Source organism: Jaculus jaculus, chromosome 7 (assembly GCF_020740685.1).
Source record: "Jaculus jaculus isolate mJacJac1 chromosome 7, mJacJac1.mat.Y.cur, whole genome shotgun sequence".
Classification (NCBI taxonomy): domain Eukaryota; kingdom Metazoa; phylum Chordata; class Mammalia; order Rodentia; family Dipodidae; genus Jaculus; species Jaculus jaculus.
This window is the reverse complement of record NC_059108.1, coordinates 19,422,809-19,446,932: the sequence shown is the minus strand read 5'-3', so window position 1 is coordinate 19,446,932 and position 24,124 is coordinate 19,422,809. Positions and strand designations below refer to the sequence as shown.

Sequence of the window (24,124 nt, the reverse complement as noted above, 5' to 3'; positions counted from 1 at the left end):
AAAGGCAAATGAGAAGAAAGCTTTGCTACAAGGCACCCCAGAGCTGTGTGAAGAGTGAATGTGTAGTCATAGAAACTGCATTAGAGAGGCTTGACATCAGTTCTGCCTTGACCTGAGCTATTCATGGGAGGATGTGCCAAAGAATCTTAGTGCTTGTGACATGGTTGTTAAATACTCCCCACCCAAAATCGGACAAAGCAACACTATCTGATAGGCAATTAGCCTAAGGTTTCTGGTTTCCCCCTGTATGTTTTTAAACACCTAAAACTACCAGATTATCAAAATGAAAGCTCATCTATGTAACAGTGCCAAAGATGCTTCATTCTCATAAATGTTTTTGTGATTCATAAAATACCTTCTTCACATAGCTTTCCCTTCCCTTCTCTGTTTTCTTTCTTTCATTGTAGCTTTTAAAGCAGAAATTCTTTTCATTTTGTTTTGGTTCTACAAGATAATAAGCAAAATATGCAACTACCTAAACATTACTTCAATCTTACCTTCATTCTGACCACAAAATTATTCTACTTTATATCATGAATGTCTAGTTACTTAGTAACTATAGAAACTTATCCATGAGATGTACTGTAGGTATGGAAAAGGAGCAAGCCAATGCCTGGAGCAAAACAAAATGTCAGCCTCTCTTTGTGGCAATAACATATGCAACTCCAGCTCAGACCAGCTCTGCACTATCTGATGGATTTAATTTTGGAATAGTGATTATTTAGCATTGTGTAAATTCCAGCCAGGCAAAAATACATTTTATGAGAAATTAATTGATCCTTTAGGTCTCTGTTCATCAGACATGCTATGCCATCTGTCTTTACCAACACTGTATGTCTGCACAAAATGTCTTTACCTTTTCTGTTTTACCCCCACCAGTTCCAGCATTTCCTATATCTGGAAGCACAATGTTTTGCATATAATAAGTGAAAACATCACAGTACCTTTATTTCTTCCAACTAAGTTACATTCTCACTCATACAGCATAAGGCATAGTTACAAAATTATGCAATCATATTGACTCTTGCCAACCTACTTAAAAACCTTGAACTTCGGAGGCAGAGGTAGGAGGATCGCCATGAGTTCAAGGCCACCCTGAGACAAGATAGTGAATTCCAGGTCAGCTTGGGCTACAGTGAGACCCTACCTCAAAACAACAGAAAACAAACAACCTTGAACAATGGCCAAGTGTGATGGCACGCACCTTTAATCCCAGCACTTGGGAGGCAGAGGTAGGACAATCGCTGAGAGTTCGAGGCAACCCTGAGACTACATAGTGAATTCCAGGTAGCCTGAGCTAGAATGAGACCCTACCTCGAAAAACAAAATTAAACAAAATAAACCTTAAACTCTGAGATCCACATGCCAATGGTGGATGCTCCCTTCCCTCCCCTACATTGGGATTCTGTTAAGAAGCAATCTCAGAGGTGCGTGCTAATTAAAGATTCCATTTTTAGGTTCATTTGATTAATGCATCTAAATTGTCCTCCATTTATTTCCTGCTTATCATTCTTGTCACCAAAAAATTCTCATCTGTTCTAAAATTGTATGCAGGTGTTCTTAGGAAATAAAATAGAAAACATTTGAGGTGGAAAGGGAAAATTTAGTACATCCTCAGTGGGACATGATTGAGACAAAACACAAACCAACTAAACATTCTAAATTTCAAATTCGTCAGCATGATTTAAAACACTTAGGGTATAGTCTGCTTTGGTCATCGTGGCAGAAGTCCCGCCGTATCTGACCTTCATAGGAAGGCTCTTCTGTGGAAAAACCACTGGGGGGATCAAGAACTGAACACATAGATTTGCTGAACTTTAGAGATTCATAATTTGAGATCTCAAAAGACAGTATCTAACGTGATGAAAGAGTACTCCCTGTTAAAATCTAGAACCTGCACTGATGAAAACCTTTGACACAGCCACTCATCTAAGAACAGCAGATGAGAATATGGCAGAAGCCCACGTTGTGACACTATCTCGGGTGCGTGTCAGTCCTGTGCCGTGACTGCACAGTTAGCACGTGATCTGTTTTCCTCTTTTTTTTTTTTTTTTTTTTTTAATTTTGGACAAAGTCTCGGGCTGACCTTGAGTTCACTGTATAGACAAGGATTACCCTGAACTCCTGGCACGCCTCCTTTTGTCTCCCAAGTGCCACAACCCCTGGCTTTATGTGGTGTTGGCGAATGAACACAGAGCTCAATGTACACAAGGCAGACACTCTACAAACTATGCTACACTGCAAGTACAGTTAGCATATTATCTAATGGGGCATCTTTCAAGGCTTCTTATTAAGAATAATCAAAAACAGGCCAGTAGTTCTGGTGACACGTCTCCATACAATTGACCAGCACAACTGAATTCGACCTTGATGGTTGACCGCTATTTTAAACAACCTTTGTACATCATTTGTCACGTGGGTATGTGACATAGTATCAAAACACAAACCTTTACATTGAAACATACTTTAAAATGATAATGATCAGGAGCTGAAGAGATATTCCAGCAGTTCAGTTCACTTCCTGGCAAGAATGAAGCCTGAGGGGGTCCTAAAACCAATGGAGTTCGAATCTCTAGAAGCCATGTAAACAGCTAGGCATGGCCTCACATGCCTATAAACCCAGTCCCTCAAAGGGGACAGATACCAGAGAATCTCTAGGGCTGGTGAATAGCAGCAAGCTCTAGTATCAGTAAGAAACTCTAGCACAAACAAAAATAGGTGGTAGAGCAATGGAACCTGACCCTTTAAGTTCTGCTCCTGCCAACACAAGCTAGCACCATCAGCCACAGTCGAGGGCATAAGGAGTTGAAAGGCTACATACATGTGTATAAACCACATACACACCCTCCCCTCCATACCACATTACATATACACAAGCAAAGAACAAGAAAAAATAATAATGATCATAATGAGACTAAAAATTAAATGCTGAGCATATCATATTTGTTTATAAAATCCATGTCTTCCTGGCTGAAATTTATTTTTCTCTTGAAGTATTCTGAACTCTTTTTTTGCACATTTTTCTTTCTATGTTACCCTTACCAAATGCATGAAAACCTTCTACATGTCTTTTTCTTTAAATGTCATTCTTTTAATGGAGAAAGAGTCCAACAGTGCAACTTAACATATTATGAATTGCATGGAATTAATCATGTTTATTTGTCTTCTATTGTGATACAGCCAATATTTTCAAGAAGTACAAAAGAAGGTAAAGAGATTTAGTGGTACAGTTCCGAATAATAAGAGCTCTAGAATTCTTCCTGTAGTTAGCATTCTCCCCCCCTCCCCCCACTGGAACTAAGCCAAGTCACTGGACTTCACAGTTCAACATCTGGACACAAGAAGACATTCATTTTGCACTAATGACTATTTCCTGTGCCGGGACATAGTACTATGTCTGAGAACCTAGTATTCATGAAAAAGGGGCAACTTCACTCATGCAAGTTGTTTTTTATATGTGAACTTTGTTCATATTCAACTTTCTATATTTTCAGCAACTAAAATTATAACCAAAGTTGTGGAACCAAAAATTAAAGTGATTCAAGGCAGTCTCCAGCCTATTATCAAAACTGAAGGTAAAAAGCAGTGCTATACATGGTTCCTTTTGTTTTGAAAAGAAAACATGTACTGATCTCTATGAATGTATCTACATTCATTTTTAAACTAACATGCTAAATATTTCTATCCCAATGGCATGCTCATGTAATTTCAGCACGTAGAGTGCAAATGGTTAGCAAAGTAGATGGCGCATTCCTAATACTTTCAGTACATTTACTTGTATTTTATTTATTTTAGCCTAATTGATGTTGTGTTAACACGAGTTCCCAAATACTCACTGAACAAGTACATTGTGAGCACTTTTTTAGATGCAGATTCTTTAGAAAGTATGTTTTTTTTTTTTTGTAGCTTTGTTTCTAATCTCTACAATCTCTTTCACACCACTACAAATGTGTAGTGATTTCCCATTTAAAGCATAGAAGGTATACATTAATGAAAGCTTTTGACATCATAAAAAAGATACAATATATTTTGGAACTTAGATGACCAGAAACAGAAAAGGAGATAGCTTTATTTTCAGTAAGTTGAACTTTTTATCCTAAATTTCAGCAATGTATATGTATATACATTTCTCTCCTTATATTTCAGACTACACAAGAAGTCACATTTCTCTCTTCACTTATTATGCATGTCAACCAACCTCAACATCTTTGATATTATCTTGATTTCTTCTACTTATTTATCTTCAAGGGTCAAATTTTAAACATGTATTTCTGTGTCTAAACATCTTTGTATGGTCACTTGAACTGGACAGTTGAAACCCTGTTACTTCTAAGCTTAGAGTTTCTTTTTTCTTCTATACTGGTAACTCTCTGAATACATTCATCTATTCCTTTTAAAATGAGCCATGATTTAAAACTTAGTCATAGAAAGCACAAGTAATGGCTGATTTCCTGTCTGGTTAACTATCTGTATTATTATTCATTTTTAAGATCTGAAGGTGTTATTTATTGAAATCTGTGCCCATCTCTTCATTTAAATATTACATTTATAGCCATGTTATTGCTGTTAAATGATAGAATTTGAAGTTTTAAGCAGAATTTAAATCAAAGGCATTTTACTGAAAAAAATCTCTTGATCATTTTCTTGAAAAAAATGACCAAATGATTCCTGACAATTTACACTGTTTTCAAAGATCAGATTAATTAAAATATTGTCATAACTAAAATACAACTTCTGTAACTGAAGCCACTCATATGTACATTATTCTGTCTTTTTTTCAGTGATTTCTCTCCTTTTAAACATCCCTCTTTAACCCATTTTCCAATTTTGGCAATGGGATCTTACCCTATGATTCTTTCTTCAGTTAGGAGTACAGTGGTCCATCAGTTTTACCTGGATTCTCCTATAAAGGGACATGGAGGAAAATGGGCTTATGCTATCTTTTCATTAATCTCTCTTCAGGTCAAAGTCTCAGGAGCTTTACCTCTTGTAACATAAAGAAAACAGATACATATCTAACAAAAATTGATAGCTGCCATAGATGCTACTGTATTCTCTTGTTAGTGTTTAAATTCTATGAATTCATAGATGATTTTTAAGTTATTTTTTTCAAGTTCTTAATTAGTAATGCCAAGTCATCATTTTAAGATACCTTTCAAAAGTATCTTAACCATATTTTAAAAATTAAGAATAAGTCAACTAAAATTCTAGTCAATAAATGGTTTTAAGTGAATGTTTACTGCATAATTTTCTAGATATCACCTAAATACTAAAAAATATATTGTTTTGTAGAATTCCTCCCTTTGTGTGTTGTTTCCAAAGTCAAGTTTGGCTTTAAAAAATGAAAATCAGTTTTGATACTGTATTAACTCATTTCTTTGTTCTAAAGTCCTGAGGCACACATTCCTTTGGAAGTTGCCACACCTTAAAAAACCTATCTTTGTCCTGTATATTCAATAACATCATTGGACTTATACATAAAATATTATTGCCTGGAATATTTAGGGTCTGAAAGAACTATACTTTCATTTTTATTATTTCTTATCCAATTTAACTTGGGGTAATGGTATACCCTAATAATTTCTAAAAAAGTAAAATAATCCTATGAAAGATAAGCAAATATAACTATATTCAACTACTAAATGGTATGAGTTAAATGTACTGAATCTGTTTGTTTTCTTACTCCTCTATGAAATATTCTTGAACTACTAACATAGTAATACTCTTTCTAATATTCAAAATGATTTTCTCTAAGAGCAAAATCATTTTCTACTTCAAATGCAGCATTTGTTTATTTTTGCATTTGAAGATATATTTAACTATTAATGAGTTGATTTTTTTTTACCATTTTTATACACAAGGTAAGTACTAAAATCTATTTTTCCATAAAACCTAAAACTGAGCATCAGTAAGGTAAGTGTACTGAATTTTCTTTTCAATCCTATGCTCATTAGATCAAAATGTAAGGTGCTAAGTGATTTAAAATTTAAATGCAATATTTGAATGAAAATAGTACATGATATCAGTATGACAAAGTAAGGTTTAAACTATTTATTATTAGAGTATATTGAATGATTCACACAGAAAGCCATACATAATATTTGTATAATCATGCCTAATGCCTACTAAGAATGGATGGATTATTCTAAATGCTAATGCTTATGGAAATATTATGGTAACACTAACAGACTAAATCATTTATTTTCCCAAATATTGTTTCACCTAAAAACAAAGGAGAATATTTAAAAGTGATTTCCTAATGTCTGGAGCACTGACTTCTAGGTGGCATAAACTGTTGAAATAAATTTCCTGCTCTGGTAACTTAAAGAACTACTCTAACCAAGTAATTTGTGTCCTAAAATGATGTCTCAGGACCTGCAATGACAAAGATCCAAATTGAAGGAGAGCCTGACTTCACAAGGATTAATGAAGGTGAAACAGTAACAACAGAGGTGATCCATGGAGGTGTGTTTTGTGGTTTCCCTAGTACCTATGTAGCATCATTGTGACTTCTTAAAAATTGCATTGGTTTAGAATGTAAACATCTAGTTTTCTCTTGGTATCCATTTTGTATAAGTTTGAAGACACATTTTCTAGTTACAAGTGTGTATTAGCCAGTCAGAAATATAATGTAGCGTACCAGTGGGTCCAGACATAATTAATTAACTGTTAAGTTTTCAGGCCCAATGAAAGTGTCACTACTTTTGGATATGTAAAGGCTGATCATGAAACATCATTAAAATAATGTCAACACAAAAAGACATATCAAATTCACAAGTAGAAAAAGAAAAATATCCTTTATGTAAGAGTCTACTCATAAACCATCACTAGGTTTATTATATGGTTCCTTTTCCAATGATGGAGACAGTTTACTAATGCCATCTCCCTCCCCTAAAATTCAAAAATCACTTATAGCTTTCAGGCCTCCATTGATATGAATTTAAAGATATTTTCGATCAATGACTACATCAATGGTCAATGAGTAACTCTTTAACAAGATGTTGTAAGAAACACATTCCCTTATTAAAACATATAGCTTGTATAAATGTAGACACCATAGGAAGATAAATCAAATACACCTTTCTTCCCCTTCCTTCAGAGCCAATCATTAAAAAGTACACCAAAATCATAGATGGAGTACCTGTGGAAATAACCGAAAAACAGACTCGGGAAGAACGAATCATTACAGGTAATTTTAATCTCCATACAGGAACTGTGCTTGGATTATAAATGTTAAATGATAATAATCTTAAAATCTATACATTAGACAAGCTTAAAAATTCTCATACTATGAAGGTTACTTCACGTCTACTTTTTAACAAAAAAAAAACAACCCACAGTATTCTAAATATCTATGTTTTACTCTGAGTTGGAAGTTTTTAAGACATATCTTTAAGCATGTCTTATATTATGTACATGTATACATTCTATATAACAGACTTCCTTTGTTTTTTGTTTGTTAGTGAGTTACTTTTTTATGAAAACAAAATGTTTTCCTTTGAGATTCTGTTACAGTTAAAATCTAAATATCTACATATGAAAATATATACAGGTTTGTATAAAGCTAGCTGATAATTAATTTTAGTAAACTTTTGTATCAGTTTCCCCCATATTAAACAAAAACACTGAATTCAAAAGTCCTATATGTATTGTTTAAATAAATAGCCAGCAAATGGGCTGGAGAGATGGCTTAGCGGTTAAGCGCTTGCCTGTGAAGCCTAAGGACCCCGGTTCGAGGCTCGGTTCCCCAGGTCCCACGTTAGCCAGATGCACAAGGGGGCGCACGCGTCTGGAGTTCGTTTGCAGAGGCTGGAAGCCCTGGCGCGCCCATTCTCTCTCTCTCCCTCTATCTGTCTTTCTCTCTGTGTCTGTCACTCTCAAATAAATAAATTAAAAAAAAAAAAGTTAAAAAAAAGAAAAAAATAAAAAAAAATAGCCAGCAAATATGATTTGTGCACCTTCAAAGGTTTTCTGACACACAGTCCTGTCCCAAACTGAGGTGACTGATTCGGATGTCATAGCACCATGGCAGAACGGAACTGCAGCAGCACAGACTGCACCCCAAAAGCCAGAGCCACATTCTTTCATGCCCTTTACCAAAGCTGTTTTTTTTTTTTTTTTTTTTTTTTTTAGTTCTTGTGTTAGACCTTCTTAAATTGTCTTTCCATTAGGTCCTGAGATAAAATACACCAGGATTTCTGCCGGAGGTGGAGGAGAAACAGAAGAAACTCTAAAGAAATTGTTTCAAGAAGGTCAGTGTTTCTTAGTAAAATAAGGATTGTGACTTTGTGTTATCAGAACTCACATGGAAAATCATCTTTAGCAACTGTGTGTGTTGTTGACTCTATCTCATACCAATGTTCACATTCCCTTAACAACCTAAAGGATCAGCCCAAAATTACCTTGTACCCATACTGACTGACTGGTTGATTGGTGGTGCACTGTTTAACAGTATATGAAAGAAGACATTAGACCAAAAGGGAACAATGAAAAGTGAGAAGCAACTGAGTGTTGGTCTAGAATTCTTGACTGGGCTGATGCCAGTATTTGTGACATCAAATCGTTGTCTCTTTATTGTGTGAACCAATTTCTGCTGTGAACATGTATCCTCTCAGAGGTCTCCAAGGTCACCAAATTCATTGAAGGTGGTGATGGGCATTTATTTGAAGACGAAGAAATTAAAAGGCTGCTTCAGGGAGGTCAGTAAAATGGTGACAACTAACCCCCTTAACAGGTTCTGATGGAGCTCTTCAGCTTTTTAAAGACTGGATTGCAGACTGGATTATTAAAAATTACACTAAGAAGACAGCATCAGATACTGTCTTAGAAAACTGAGTGACATGCATGAGGACAGACACATGATTACTAGTTTATACAGTCTTTAAAAAGTTCTGTGGTATCAACTTGGGGAACAATGAATATTTTTTTTGCCTTGATAAAGATAATTGTGCAGATATTTAAATAGGTAAAAGGAAAGTGAGTTTTTAAGTTGCTTGTTGGAAAGTAAGCTCAAATTGGAAAAGGTTTTTACATTTTCAAAAAAAAAATATTCATTGCCCCCATAACAAAATGAAAGGCATGTTTGGGGATTTGTAGGTGCAAAACTACAGCATAAAACTGCTTTTGGAAACTTTCCTTTCTAAAGCTACATTCTTGCAAATGAAAATCTGATTCTTCTAACTTAGTGATAATTGATACATAGAAATATAATTTAATTTGCAGGTAAAATTAATATTTAAACATAAAATGTTCTTAGTCTATGGCATTAAGTAGACCTACTTTCAAAAGCAAAAGAGAAAAGAAAGGATTCAAAATAATATCCAAGTACCCAATGATAGTTATTCTAACCACTAGTTAATGTTAATGAAATAAAATTTGAATCACTGAACAAATGAATTTCTAATCCAATTTATTAACAACAAAACACTAGACTAATCATTATTTCAAAGAACAAAAGAATTAAATATTTATCACAAATAAATATATTCTTTGCAACATTAAGAACTGAAAAGGATGATTGAAGTTTGATATTTATTTTCAAATTACAGTTCAGGTGGCTTTTCTGCTCATAATTTTATTTCCTTACTTTTTAATATTTTATTTGCTTAGTTGCAAACAGAGAAGGAAGGAGAGAAACAGAGAAAGAGAGAAAGAGAGGCATGCCAAGGAAGAATTCCATATGCATATGGCTTTATGAGGGTACTGGAGAATCGAACTCAGGCAATCAGGCTTTGTAAGCAAGTGCCCTTAACCACTGGATGCACATAATTTTAAAAAGTGGAGGCTGAGAAGCCAACTTAAAGGAACTTATTTGCAAAGTCTACTGTCCCAGATTGGATTTCCCAGAACCAACATGAACCTGGGCATATGAGTCTAGAGTTTGTTTGTAACAGCTAGAGATCCCAGTGTGATATCAAACACACACACACACACACACACACACACACACACACACACACACACAAACACACACATTCAAATAAATAAATCAATAAAATTAAAATAATCAACCACTTTATTATGTCTCAGTAGATATACATCCTCTTGAGACATTATGTAATTTTGTAAATTATTGTTTATTTTTATTTTAATATAGATGACATCTTTTATATGATATTTTCAAACCCGTGATAGTACTTTTTCATTCAACCAACAATTGTATTTCTTTTCAATATATTTGCATATATGTGAGCAAAAACACAAGATTTTTTTTTGGAATTTAGAGTATACAGCATATTCTAAAGCCATAATGTAGCCAAAGTTTGTTCCAAGACATAATACATATTTCACTAATCTATTCCTCAAATGTTGAATCCATTGCCATAAAAACATACAGTAATTAGAAGAGGCAAATACATTATGAAGATTAATTATATTGAATTCTTTATTTTTTCTTTTCCTCTTTGCCATATCAGCTTTGTAGAATGGCAGTGCTTTTTAGACAATGAATTAATTACAGACTGCCTCTGTGTATGTTGTTTTCATTCATTTAGGCTCTGCTGTGGGTAAGTACACTTTCTCACCTATAATTACCAGGACTGCCTGAATATATCTATTTTAAACATGACAACTGAGTGTTAATTTCCTGATCCCACCTCAACAATATATGTCTTACAAGTCAAGAAAATGGCATTCTGATTTTTTAACTAATAGAATCTTTTCCTTTTTCTTTTTCTTTCTTTCTTTTTTTTTTTTTTTCAAGGTAGGGTTTCACACTAGCTCAGGCTGGCCTGGAATTCACTGTGTCTCAGGGTGGCCTTGAACTCACTACAATCCTGCTAATTCTGCCTCCCCAGTGCTGGGATTAAAGGCTTGCACCACCATGTCCTGCTTGTCTTTTCTTATTTCTATTCATTCCACAGGTCTAGTTAACTCCAATTTACAAACCCTTAACATATCTGTAAGACATTGCTTTCCATAATGCCACATCATCCATTTTAGCAAAATAAGGTTTCTCTTCTCTTAGAAAAGAGAGTTTGGGCAATATAGGTATTCCCATCTGGGCCTTAGTAGATATGCTAGCTTTCTTTCCCTTGCTGTCTATCAATATTGAGTCATACATGCCACTCTGACGTCAGGTGATTGATTTATCCTGTCCCATTTCACTTCTCTAAAGGTCACTTCCCACAGCTCTTTCATTCTTCAGATCACTGAGAGCCCCTAACCTGGATTCTACATGCGGTGCTCTTTTCCCCTAAGATGCTTCTCTGCTACACTGAGCATATCTTACTCTGATACTCTCCTTGCAAAATACTCGGTAGTTGTCAAAGCTCATTATCAGACACTGCCAAAGTTTTGGAAGGAATTCTGGTGCACATGCTTGTTTGGAAAAGAAATTTTACAAATTCTTCTACCATTCTGCTTCCAATTAAGGAATAATCTGTTATTTGGAATTTAGCAAACCTATCATAAATAGTACCTTTATTCAATAGTTGAAGATTGCATCTTTCATCTCAACAGTATTTTATAAACAAATATTTTATTTGATAAAATAATTATCAAATAAGCCTGAAGCTTAGGGAAATAAGTCTATTTGAGGATATTCCATAACCCAAACTTTCCAATCTCAAACACATTCCTCTCCTACTACCCAATCTTGTAAGGTCTTCTCTAGTTTTATGTTTTACTATGATGCTAATCTGATGTGCCAAGGGGTTACCTTATGGACAGAAAGACATACTGGAACAAAATTCATAAAATTTTTAATTATTATTATTTCATTTGCTTAGGATCATATAGCCAAAGCTACACTATTGATAATTTCATTACTTAGATCATATGGGATTTCAGGGAAGTAGAAAATGCATAACAGGAAAATTAAAGTTTATTGCTGAAGCCGAGCATGGTGGCACACGCCTTTAATCCAGCATTCAGGAGGCAGAGGTAGGAGAATCGCCGTGAGTTCGAGGCCACCCTGAGACTCCATAGTGAATTCCAGGTCAACCTGGGCTAGAATAAGACCCTGCCTTGAAAAACAAAAAACAACAACAACAAAAGTTTATTGCTGAATATTGGTCTAAAAAGATGTAAAACTTAGGAAGAAAAGGTAATTAGAAAAATAAGGTCACTGTAGAAATCTAATTACACTTTTTTTCCCAACTATCATCAAAATTAAGCTACAGTGTAACTTCAGGTCTACCAGATAGTTATGTGAATGAGTCAAAACATGGAATCTAGAAATATTTTTCAAGTATAAGAACACAAAACTCATTAAAAAACTTGCAGCCCTTAAGTACAAAGACTTGCTGTGTATAACTAGTTACATTTTAAGGGTCTCATAGGATGGGTTGTCTTTTATAAGGCAATCATACACTGATCTATAATGACAATTTTACACAGGCACATATGACAAGCCAAGATGACTAAAAAGATGGTTGGGAAGATAGTATTACACTTGCTTAAAGGTCAAAAATTTGTAAATCACTCACTCTGGGCAATAATGCCTCATATTGTGGGGCTCCAAAGACTATAAAATCTATGTATCTTATAATTTTTTAACATTCATTAATGATATGTGGTAAGCAAATGACTTGTTAGTGTGTTATTTGGAAGTTTGTTCGCTATTTGGAAGTAATTGATTTTGATTTTAAGATTCTATTAGCATATAAAGAATTAGACTTCAAAATGGCATGTTTCAAAGAAAGTTTGTTTTGTAACCTCCCCGATCCTTTTCCTTCATCTCTGACCAATGTGAAATTCTAAGGACCAGAAGTTACTTCGCCAAGTAATTACATGTCTAAGTGATGGTTATTTAGCCCTTTATACTTTTCTGCTTAACTACAGTCTCCTGTCTGTTTTTACTGGTAAATTGCAAAGTAACTCTAACTATAAATCTGCAATTTCAGACACCCCCGTGAGGAAGATCCAAGCCAACAAAAGGATTCAAGGTAACCGTAATGACTACAGAACTGTGTGTGTGTGGGTGGGGGGGGGCACTACCTTTAGTAATGTGTATATGTGGCATGCCTCATTATGATTACAGATATTAAAGACAGGAGTTTTTAATATAGACTATTGAACTTTGTTTTCTTGTAAACAAAATTTATCCAGTTTTGAAACAAACTATTTTATGATACTTATCAAGAAATAAATTGCTCATGTTCTGCATTATTAGAATCACAGTATAGCAGATATTAAGGGAATGGAAAATACACTCATATAAATGGTTAAACATTGAATCACTAAGGAAAATCCAAGTAAAGTCAGAAAACACTCTTGAATGCTAGAGCCAAGAGCAATCCTTAATACTGCATTAGACAAGGGAACGGGTTAAAATAAGAATGGCACCCTGTGGAAACTGTTTTGACTGCATGCTTATCTGTATTTAGCTCATGTACAAAACAGTTTTCTTCATAGTGACATTTGTTTGTTGGTTTTTGAGGTAGGGTTTCACCCTAGCCCAGATAGACTTGGAATTCACTCTGTAGCCCAAGCTAACCTGGAGCTTACAGAAATCCCCCTACCTCAGCCTCCCAAATGCTGGGATTAAAGGAATAAACCACCACTCCAGGCAATCATAGCTACATTTATGTCCGTTTTACAATTTCTACTTTTATGTTAGCATATATCCAAATATATGAAAAGAAATAAGATTTACTTTGTTAAACCTACAGACTTGACATTTTAAAGTGTCTAATTCTTGTGATAAGTACACACTAATACAGAAAATTCACAAGATGTATAAATATATTATAGGCAAGTCTGACCTTAAGCCAATCCAGTGTTTTGTTAAAAGGTCATTTGGGCATTTTTTTTTTAATGAAATAATTTATCAAGTATTTCTCCTAGATATCTAAAACTACTTATGTTGTCTGGAGAGTTAAAATAATCAAATTTCAAATTCATACCTTTATATATCTGTGGTCAAGAAATAACATTGAGAGCCGGGCATGGTGGCACACGCCTTTAATCCCAGCACTTGGGAGGCAGAGGTAGGAGGATCACCGTGAGTTCAAGGCCACCCTGAGACTACATAGTGAATTCCAGGTGAGCCTGGGCTAGAGTGAGACCCTACCTCGAAAAACCAAAAAAAAAAAAAAGAAAGAACATTGTCTTTGTCAACATATAGGCAAGCTCCTTTAACTACGTAACTATCTCTCCAATCCCCCGTTTTGGTTTTTGGCTTTTTTTTTTTTTTTTTTGAGAACATAATCTAAGTTTTATTGTACTGATGCACACTGCTTTGCTCTTGAGCTATACAGTTATGTCAGATTCACATCTATCTATTTCTTAACCAGGACCTCGAAGACGATCAAGGGAAGGTCGTTCTCAGTGAAAATCCGAAGTCCAGACAAAAAAGTTTATACAATCTTAAGTCAACAACCTGACTTTCAGGGAAACTTGTGAGAAACATGTTGACTTCAGGACCTGGAATGTGAGCACCAGAAACAAATCAAACAGTTCTGAACACACATTTGATTTCCTTTCTTTTTCTTTTTCTGGATGGAAAGCAAGAGAGAAATGGTAGGGCTAGCATCCTGTGGGATAGGAACTGAAATAAATATAGCACCTTACAGGGTTGTTATGGTTCTGTCAACTGGGAAATCTATCGAAAAAAAAAAAAAAATCCTTATGACTGTTCGCCAAAGCTCAAATCTAAGAGTGGTGAGTTTCGTCTTCTTGAGAAGAGCAAGCCTTGGCATATGCAATGGAAAAGTCCAAAGTACGCAGTTACCTCTCCATGGGAAGCTAGATTATAAAGATGGGTGCTCAGTATATAAAAAGCAAACATACAAATAAAGCATGTTACAACCAATGGCTTTATACATTTCTAATATAATGTGAGTTTACAGGTAAATTTTGTTATTTTAACAACCAGTTTTGTACTCTCTAAATGTTTGCCATATGCTTATTGCAACACATATGTTTTATCTCAAACATGTCAATAAAATCATTCTTCAGGTATAAAGAGAATTACTTCAAATTGGGTAATTCATAAAACTCAAGGTTTAAATTAAAAATCAGTTTGGACTTGGGAATAGGACTTTATACCTCCTTTATTGTTAATAAGTACTCAATAAATGACATTGAATGAAATTAGTAATCCTTGAATTTTTTAAATCTATTATATTATATAAAGAATTATTACACAATGAGACAATAATGTACTATCAATATTCTACCAAGTTAAACCCTAGGCCTATGCAGCATTGTGAAAATTCAAAAGGTAAATCAGAAACTCTCTGACCTAAATCCGTTTTTAAAAAGCAACCAACTATGCATATGCATGGGCTTTAACAGGACATGTGGTATCAATTAATTATTTCTGGGTAATGTCTAGTGTGAGTTACAGAGATTCCCTCACTAAGACTTAAAGTATCCTAAAGTTACCTCCATTCTAAGGCAAAGGAGGGAAACCAAATGTGTTAGTTTGCCAAGACTGGCTTGATCTACTGATCTTGCCATACCCCATATTTCAAAGGTGGATGTTGAATATGGTCCTCTGAGGTCATAAGATGGATGATGAGTCTGATTAGAAATGGCTGACTTCAATGATCTGCTCCTTTTTAAACAAGAGGGGGTGAGGAGAAGTTGCTATTGCAATTTATTTTCATATATTTTCTTTACTAATATAGAATTTACAAAAGTGATAAGAGTGGACAATTTCAATTGTTGCAATCTAGGACTACATCATTCAGTTATTCAGGCATGATGTTTTGCTTTTGACTAAAATCACTGGTTTTGATTGATTTCATTCATCTTCTATGTTATATTCCTGGAGAGAAAAGTGACATAGCTGGCTGCCATCCCCGGGAGCCATTTATCAGGAGTCATCAGCTTGTCAGGCATTATTCAGAGGTGTCCTCTCAAGCCATGAGAGCTCAAGGTGTCCTTGAAATTGAAGCCACATCTCTGATAGCTAGCCCTCGTATAGCTAGAAGCCTAGCTGCTGGGGAATAAGGATCACCAACAGTGTCAACAAGCATGGGGTCCTCTAAGCTTCAAAATCAACCAGCTGCACAAGATGCACACACCCACGCAACAGTGGCACACAAGTTATGGGGTAATCAACTACACTACAGTCGGATATGAGGGCCACTTGGTGGGAGGGAATTCATACCTCATGCCAAGAACCAATTCAGAATCCCCTGGATAGGAAGCTCACACACTCTAGAGAGAAGCTCTCATGGTTCTGTGGCTTGGGGAGGGTTTACCCATCAGAAACTATTTGAAAGGGTCCATGCAGATTTCACTCTTGGTTGGAGAATCTACTTTGTACAGATGGTGTGAATACCAGGGAGAACTAAATATATTAGTTTGATAAAAGCTCACCAACTGGATGGGACAAGTCACCTTTGTCATAGCTGCAAAGGCCCAGGAGACACTACGGAAGAAGTGACAATTTAAACATGAGTGTCGCTCTCACTGGTGGCCTGACAACCTTCAGCAGATACATGATGGTAGACACGGAAGAGACTCAAAACTTAACTAAGCAGAAATTCAGAGAACTGAAACATGCCCACCAAGGCTCAGGAAACCTTGCAGAAAAAAGGAGAGGAAAAATCGCAAGAGCCACAGGGTGAGAACTATCCTGAGGCATTTACCCCACTCCCAGAGACTGGAGCATTCATGACTCCACAATGAATACCAATAACCCCTCTGGGGAGGGATCCTCAGTGGAATGGAGGCAGAGTAGAGGAGATATAAAAGCATAACCCAATGAGAATGTGACCAATATGCTATATATTCACACTGTAAATTTCATAATAATAAAAAAAAAAACAGGGCTAGAGAGATGTTCAGTGGTTAAGGCATTTCTTTTGCAAAACCTAACTACCTGGGTTCAGCTCTCAAGTACCTATGTAAAGCCAAATACACAAAGTGGTGGAGGCATCTGGAGTTCATTTGGAGGTGCTGGAGGCCCTAGAGTGCCCATTCTCACTTGCTTGCTCTCTCTCTCTCTCTCTCTCTCTCTGTGTGTGTGTGTGTGTGTGTGTCTGCTTACAAATTTAAAAAATTTAAAAATTAAAGACAAACTCTCTTGAAAGTTAAGTCGTCACTACTTGTACATGAAATCACTACCTTTTCTCTGGCATGTGGATCTAACCTTTACTTATTCACTGGTATGCATGTGTTCATCAGTGTTCTGCAAGTACTTATGGTGTCCTCAGGAAATCTCCGACTTCTCTCCAAGCATGCTGTCTCCTCTTTGGCCTTTTAGTCTAATCATGACAGTAGTCTGGTGGGATACCTGGAGTTATCATAACAACGCATTAAGATGTGCTATCTTACAGGTAACACAACTGAAACACACGGTACACATGCAGTCACTTACACCAATAAAAATTAAAGAGAATTTTCTCACTGAAGAGTTATTTCTTCTCATTTACCAAAATTAGGGGATTTGTGGGGGGGGGGGGGATGTGTGAAATTTTAAGTAGCTAGTCACTTTTCTTAGGAATAGGATTATTGACTTCTGGAGGCCTCTTAAATCTTACACGACATACAATAAATATTCACTGATGAGATTTCTACAATATGGTGAGAAAAGACAAGTGATTTTCTTGCCAACCTAAATTCCAAAAACAGAACTTAGAAAGCCAGAACATGTGAAAAAGGCTACGAGCTGACTTTCATAATTAGCAATAGAGCAACTGACTATCTCCTAAACTTTTATGAAGTTTCACAAAAAGTTATGCATTGGAGTTTGCAGTGGCTAGAAGCCCTGGGGTGCCCATTCTTTCTTTCTTTCTCTCTCACTCCCACTCCCTTCCCTCAACTTTCTCCTTGCAACAAATAAATAAAATAATTAAAAAAAAAGCCCTGTGCTTGCAGAGTTCTCTCAAGGGAATAACATAGATACCACATGTATTAGTCAGGGTTCTCTACAACAGAACCACTGGAATTAATTATATTAAAAAAGGGAATTTATGGGATTAGCTTATAGTAGACCAACAGCAGTTGCAGGCCCAAGAATCAAAGAACCTGGTAGCTGCTCAGTCCATGTGGCCAGATACCTCAATAGTCCCAATCCAGCACTGAAGGCTGGGAGGCTCCCTGAGGAGCCGCTGGGTTTCGATCCATGTGGGTCTTCAGCTGATGCTGGTCTTCAGTCTGCACTGATCTCCAATCCACGCTGGAAGGCCGCAAGCAGGTCTGGCAGCCAACTGGAAGGAAGTGGCTCTTTTCATCCAGAGCTTTCTTATATAAAGCCCCCTCTGAGAAGGGTTGCATGCTCTGGGGGAAGGGCTCACTCTGGGGGAAGAACTTCCTCCTTCAGTTAATCCTTCCTAGAAGCAACCTCAGAGACCCACCTGAAAGGCATTTCTGTGGATTACTAAACAGATCACATTGACAACACCTTAACCATCCCAACAATAGTTAACTTCACACCAAACCGTATGTCCTAACCTCATACTTAATTTCCAAGTGAAAATAGTAGCAAGCTCATAATTGCATGGTATAACTATCCCACATACAACCAGAAACATATTATCTTTCCCCAACAAAAGCAACATTCCTTGAGGAATGCTTAGTCTCTAATATAAAAGGTCTAATATAAATTCAGCAACAGTTAGCTAGTGATATAATCTAAATATTGGTGTAGATATGTACACTCATATCAAGGTATGATAGAAACATGGCAATTATAGTCCTCATTTTTTATAACTGGTCACATGACCTTAGCTGATATTTGTAACTTCCTTCTTCTACTTCCAGTATTTCCTCCACCTTCAGCAAGCACCTCAGTAGGTCTTGGTTCTTTACCTAGAGGGGTGACCCACACCTTCATTCCTAAAGGGTCAGGGTCATTTATCACACTACCTTGATTGGGTTGTTGCAATCGTTCATTGACTTTGATAACAGGGCATGATAACACTAAGAGATGCCCTACAGGATCTCCTGCACTCCAGACATACTCTTCCTTACCTCCATTGTGGAGGAGCAGACCAATTTCACCCTGGTAGTCTGGATCAATCATTCCTGCTGTCACTGTAAGTCCTTTCTCAGCCTGTTCACTCAAGGGCATGAGGAGACCAAAGTGACCAGGGGGAAGTCTTAGCTTCCATTTCAATGGAATGCTCTTCGTGTCTCCTGGCAAAAGCACTCCCCACTTTGGAATCAAGACTGCTAGGCCAGCAGAGCATAAGGTTGTGGGAACAGGAAGCAAAACTTTAGCTAATGGGTCACTTGGGGTGATGGTAAGTGGGACTATTCCCATTTCCACCCCTTGATTGCTAGACCCATGAATCTGGGCTATAGGAGAAACAGCACCATAGATAGGATGCTGATTCAGAGCATATACAGCCTCCTAGAAGACACTCCCCCAGCCCTCCAAGCTATTGCCACCTAGCGGGCACTATAATTGTTTCTTTAAAAGGCCATTCCACCATTCTATCAATCCAGCTGCTTCAGGGTGGTGCGGCACATGGTAAGACCAGTGAATTCCATGATCATGAGCCCTCTGCCATACTTCCTTGGCAGTGAAGTGAGTTCCTTGGTCAGAAGCAATGCTGTGGGGAATACTATGATGGTGAATAGGTGAATAAGGCATTCTGCAAGCCTATGGATGGCAGTTTTGGCAGAAGCACAACATGCAGGAAAAGCAAATGCATACTCAGAATAAGTGTCAATTCCAGTAAGGACAAAATGCTGCCCTTCTATGATGGAAGTGGTCCAGTGTAGTCAACCTGCCACCAAGTTGTGGCTTGTCACCCTGAGGAATGCTACCATTTGGGGGCTCAGAGTTGGTCACTGCTGCTGGCAGATTTGGCATTCAGCAGCAGTCATACCCAGGTCAGCCTTTATTAGTGGAAGTCAATGTTGTTGGGCCCATTCTATATACATATCATCACCTGTATACCTGCCACCACGGCCACTTTGTTCATGGGCCCATTGGGCAATGACGGGGGTGCGGGCTGAGGAAAGAGGGTGAGCACTATCCACGGAATGGCCAAGCTTATCTACTTTATTATTAAAGTCATCCTCCGATGAGGTGAACTTCTGATGAGCATTAAAATGAGACACAAATATTTTTATATCCTTTGCCCATTCAGAGAGTTCTATCCACATACACCTTCCACAAATGCCCTTCTCACCAATTTTCCAATTGCGCTCTTTCCAAGTCCAGGACCATACAGCCAAACCATTGGCCATAGCCCATGAATCAGTGTATGAATGCACATCTGGCCATTTTTCCTTCCAAGAAAAATGCACAACCAGGTACACTGCCCATAGATCTTCCCATTGTGTAGACTTCCCTTCACCACAGTCCTTCAGAATTGTCCTAGAAAGGGGATGTAATGCTGTAGCTGTCCACTTCTGGGTGTCTGCATATGTAATCTGTAAATGCAAGTCTAGCCTTGTTCATTTACCATCTTCTTCACCCTAAGAGTCATAGATCCCCGGGGAGGGGAGGAGAGAACATGAGCAGAAAGAGAAAAACAAATGAGTTGATTTATTTTTGCAGCATTTTTCTTTATCCACTTGTGTTGCCAAACAGAAGGAGTACATTAGAAAAATTTAGATTAAACTGCCTTGAAAGGCTGAAGCAAAGTTTACAGTTTATGCTACAATAGTGACTAAAGATAATTTTGTCTCTGAAATTTTAAATAAACTTTTAAATTCTTCATAATTTTCAGTGTTTATAGGGTTTTCATTTCATAGGGCAGAGAAATAAGACAGCTTGCCCATTGAATACCCTAAAGTCCACAAGTGGTCTAATCTTGAATGTAACTGCGGTCTCTACTTCATTGGGCTGAGTGGAGAACTGTGACAGAGACAACATGACCCATAAAACAAAATATCATCAGGTTCTTTAGGGGGAAAATTGTAAATAAGATATATTTTTACATTTAATTTAACATAACTCATGTATAAAATTATAATTTTTCACTGGATTAGAAAATTTACATACCTAAATATTATATATTCTTTTACAAAATTTAGCCCTTTGTGGTGGTTTGATTCAGGTGTCCCCCATAAACTTAGGTATTCTGAATGCTAGGTTCCCAGCTAATGGAGATTTGGTAATTAACGCCTCCGAACAGCAGTGTGCTGTTGAGAAAGGGATCATGAGAATTACAGCCAGTTTCCCCATGCCAGTGTTTGGCACATTCTCCTGCTGCTGTTGTTCACCTGATGTGGGCCAGGCGGTGATGTCTGCCCTCTGCTCATGCCTTCGTTTTCCCCTGCCATCATGGAGCTTCTCCTTGAGTCTGTAAGGCAAAATAAACCCTTTTTCCCACAAGCTGCTCTTGGTCAGGTGTTTCCTGCCAGCAACATGAACCTGACTGCAATGCCTTGTTGTGAAGAGATTCCCATACTGGTTGATTGCTTTATTTTCCATTTCTGGTCATTGAGATTCTTTTTCATTGCTTTGTTTTTAGATAGTGCCTTGTATAGTCCAGACTAGCCTTGCACTCACTATGTAACTGAGAAACAAGGAAGGGCATGGATTCTTCATCCTCTTCCCTTCACCTCCTAAGTGCTAGGGTTGCTGGCTTACAATTCTATTCACTGTTAAAGTTAATAATCATGGTTTTTTGCATATGTTTGCTCAGCTTCGGGAAACGATAATCCATTTCTCTTTGGAAGATAAAAATCAAACAATGAGTATGCTAGAAATAGTGAGCTGAAGGTATTTTTATTGAACCTACACTTGGAGAAAGGGAGCCAAATTTGAAATATCACTCATCATGGACAAAGTTTGAATAGGAACCACTGTGAGTATGGACATTCCAGCTCACCTGGCCCAGAAATATATGACTTGAATTTTCTTATTGATCACTTAACTTAGTAAACATTTCTAGCTACCTTCTGTATGATGTACAGCAGTTAATTTGAGCTTATTTTAAATTATAAATATTCTTAAGACATTCAAACATTAATTTCTTTCTTTCCCCTTCATTGTCAGTTACCCAGCAGTCTCTAAATTCAAGTTGGCCTAAGTACCTTTATTTTATTTTATTTTATTTTATTTTATTTTATTATTTTATTTGAGAGAGAGAGAAAGAAAAAGGGAGAGAGAGAATTGGCAAGCCAGGACCTCAGCCACTGCAATAGAAATCCAGACACTTGCTCCACCTAGTGGGCATGTGTGACTGTGTGCTTGCCTCACCTTTGTGCATCTGGCTGATGTGGGATCTGGAGAGTAGAACATGAGTCCTTAGGCTTTTCAAGCAAGTGCCTTAAATGCTAAGCCATCTTTCCACCCCCCTATGCACCTTTAAAGCACTCATGAAAGGAATTGAACTAATTATGTTTTCACAATTAGTGCAATCAATGGTCAGCTTTCATTTCTTTCATTTTTTCTGGTCAGCTTTCATTTCTTTCATTTTTTCTGGTCAGCTTTCATTTCTTTCATTTTTTCACACTCTAAGGCATAAATATTCCACCTTGTTTCTGGCCATGTGGCCTAGGCTTGTTGCTGCATTACCCCATCAGCCCTCCTTGGAAATAGATTAATGTACTCATACATATAAGTATGTATGCAGCAAGAAACAGAGATGTTATCTGAGACTTGATCTGAGAAAAAATTAGGAAAATAAAAACATCAATGATCCAAAAAGCGTAAATATTCAGAGCCACACACTGGGTCATGATATGCAGAGACATTTATCTTACCCATAACTGTGGGCTAACTCCACAATGCATGACCCATATACCTCAACAAGAAGGGGTCAGGGGGAGGGGGTAGGACATAGATGAGCCTAACAATGGCACCAACTTGACCGTATTTACTGAATACAAAACTAATTAATAGAAATAAATTTAAAAAAACTAAGTGGACAGAAGTACTAAAATAAATAATAATAAATTTTGTTGAAAACAGAAGTATAAGCCGGGCATGAAGGCACATGTCTTTAATCCCAGCACTTGGAAGACAAAGGTAGGAGGATCGCTGTGAGTTCAAGACCATCCTGAGAGTACAGAGTGAATTCTAGGTCAGCATGCACTAGAGTGGTGACCCTACCTTAAAACTCAAAACAAAAAGAAAATAGAGGTATATTTGGGCACACTAGTTATTATTTTAGAATTTATACTATCAGCTTGAAATTGACCTACAACGAAAACTTAAAAACTGAAAAAAAAAAACAAAACATGAAGACTCTCATGTTCATGAATGCGTAGGATTAATGTTAAAATGACAATGTTAACAAAAATAATTTAGTGACAGAATTCAATCCACATTAAAATCCCAGTGATAGGCTGGGGAGATGGCTCTGTGGGTAAGAGCATTGCTTGCAAATCCTGCTGGTACAGATGTGATTCCCCAGTACTCATGTAAAGCCATTTGCACAAAGTGGCACATGCACAAGGAGTTGCCATGCCCATACTCATTCCCTCCCTCTCTCTCTCTCTCTCTCTCTCTCTCTCTCTTACATAAATGAAAATATATTTTAAAAAACCCCAATAACATTCTTCTCAGACCTAGAAAAAAAATTCTAAACTTATCAACACACAAAATGCCCTTGAGAGCTAGAGCAGTCCTTAGCAGAAAGAACAATATTGGAGGTATGAAAATACTTGTTCTCAAACTATCTTGCAGAGTCATAGTCATAAAAAAGGTGTGGTGCTGATAGAAAAATGGACCAATGGAATAGCATAGAAACTTATAACTATACCTGTATAATGACAGCCATCTAGACTTTGACAAAAAAAAAAATACATTTGAGAAAAGACAACCTCTTTATTAAATGGTACTAGGAAAACTGAATTTCTAAGTGTAGAAAGCTAAAACTACATCTGTGTATCTCAACATGCATAAAAATCAACTTAAAATAAATCAAAGACCTTGGGATAAGCCTTAAAACTTTGAAACTTCTAGAGAAGGTCACTTCAAGATACAGGTATAGGCAAAGGCTTTCTGAGCAGGATTCCTCTAATAAGCACAGGAAACGTTCTCATGGCTTGACAGGTCAGATGTCATGAAATTAAGAAGCTTTTGCAAAAGGAAGGCAATAATCCTCTGAGTGAACAGGTGACCTATGAAAGTTGGGGGGGAAATAAAAAGGTAAAAATTCAATACCAAAAGATAAACTGTTCAATCAATATATTAAACAGCTTTCAAAAGAAGAAATACAAATAGCCATTAAATATTTGAAATAGTGTTCAACTTTCTTAGCCACCAGAAAAATGCAAATAAATGATCTCTTTAGATTTGATTTCAACCATGTTAGGA

At 36.7% G+C, this 24,124-nt stretch overlaps 1 protein-coding gene across 4 annotated transcripts in view; it reads left to right on the top strand.

Moving 5' to 3' along the window:
• The window catches only part of Postn (periostin), a 34,302-nt gene extending 19,266 nt beyond the window's left edge, over positions 1–15,036 (top strand). Inside the window, exons 17-23 of one of the 4 annotated variants that reach the window (XM_004660019.2) lie at positions 3,495–3,575; positions 6,373–6,465; positions 7,100–7,189; positions 8,172–8,252; positions 8,616–8,699; positions 12,846–12,887; positions 14,238–15,036. In XM_004660019.2, coding sequence (XP_004660076.2) covers positions 3,495–3,575; positions 6,373–6,465; positions 7,100–7,189; positions 8,172–8,252; positions 8,616–8,699; positions 12,846–12,887; positions 14,238–14,275 — 509 coding nt within the window. In that variant the 3' untranslated portion in view covers positions 14,276–15,036. The remainder of the gene's footprint in view (positions 1–3,494; positions 3,576–6,372; positions 6,466–7,099; positions 7,190–8,171; positions 8,253–8,615; positions 8,700–12,845; positions 12,888–14,237) is intronic. The other 3 variants (XM_004660020.3, XM_004660022.2, XM_004660021.2) reach the window with 3 other exon arrangements.
• The last annotated feature ends 9,088 nt before the right edge of the window (positions 15,037–24,124 follow it).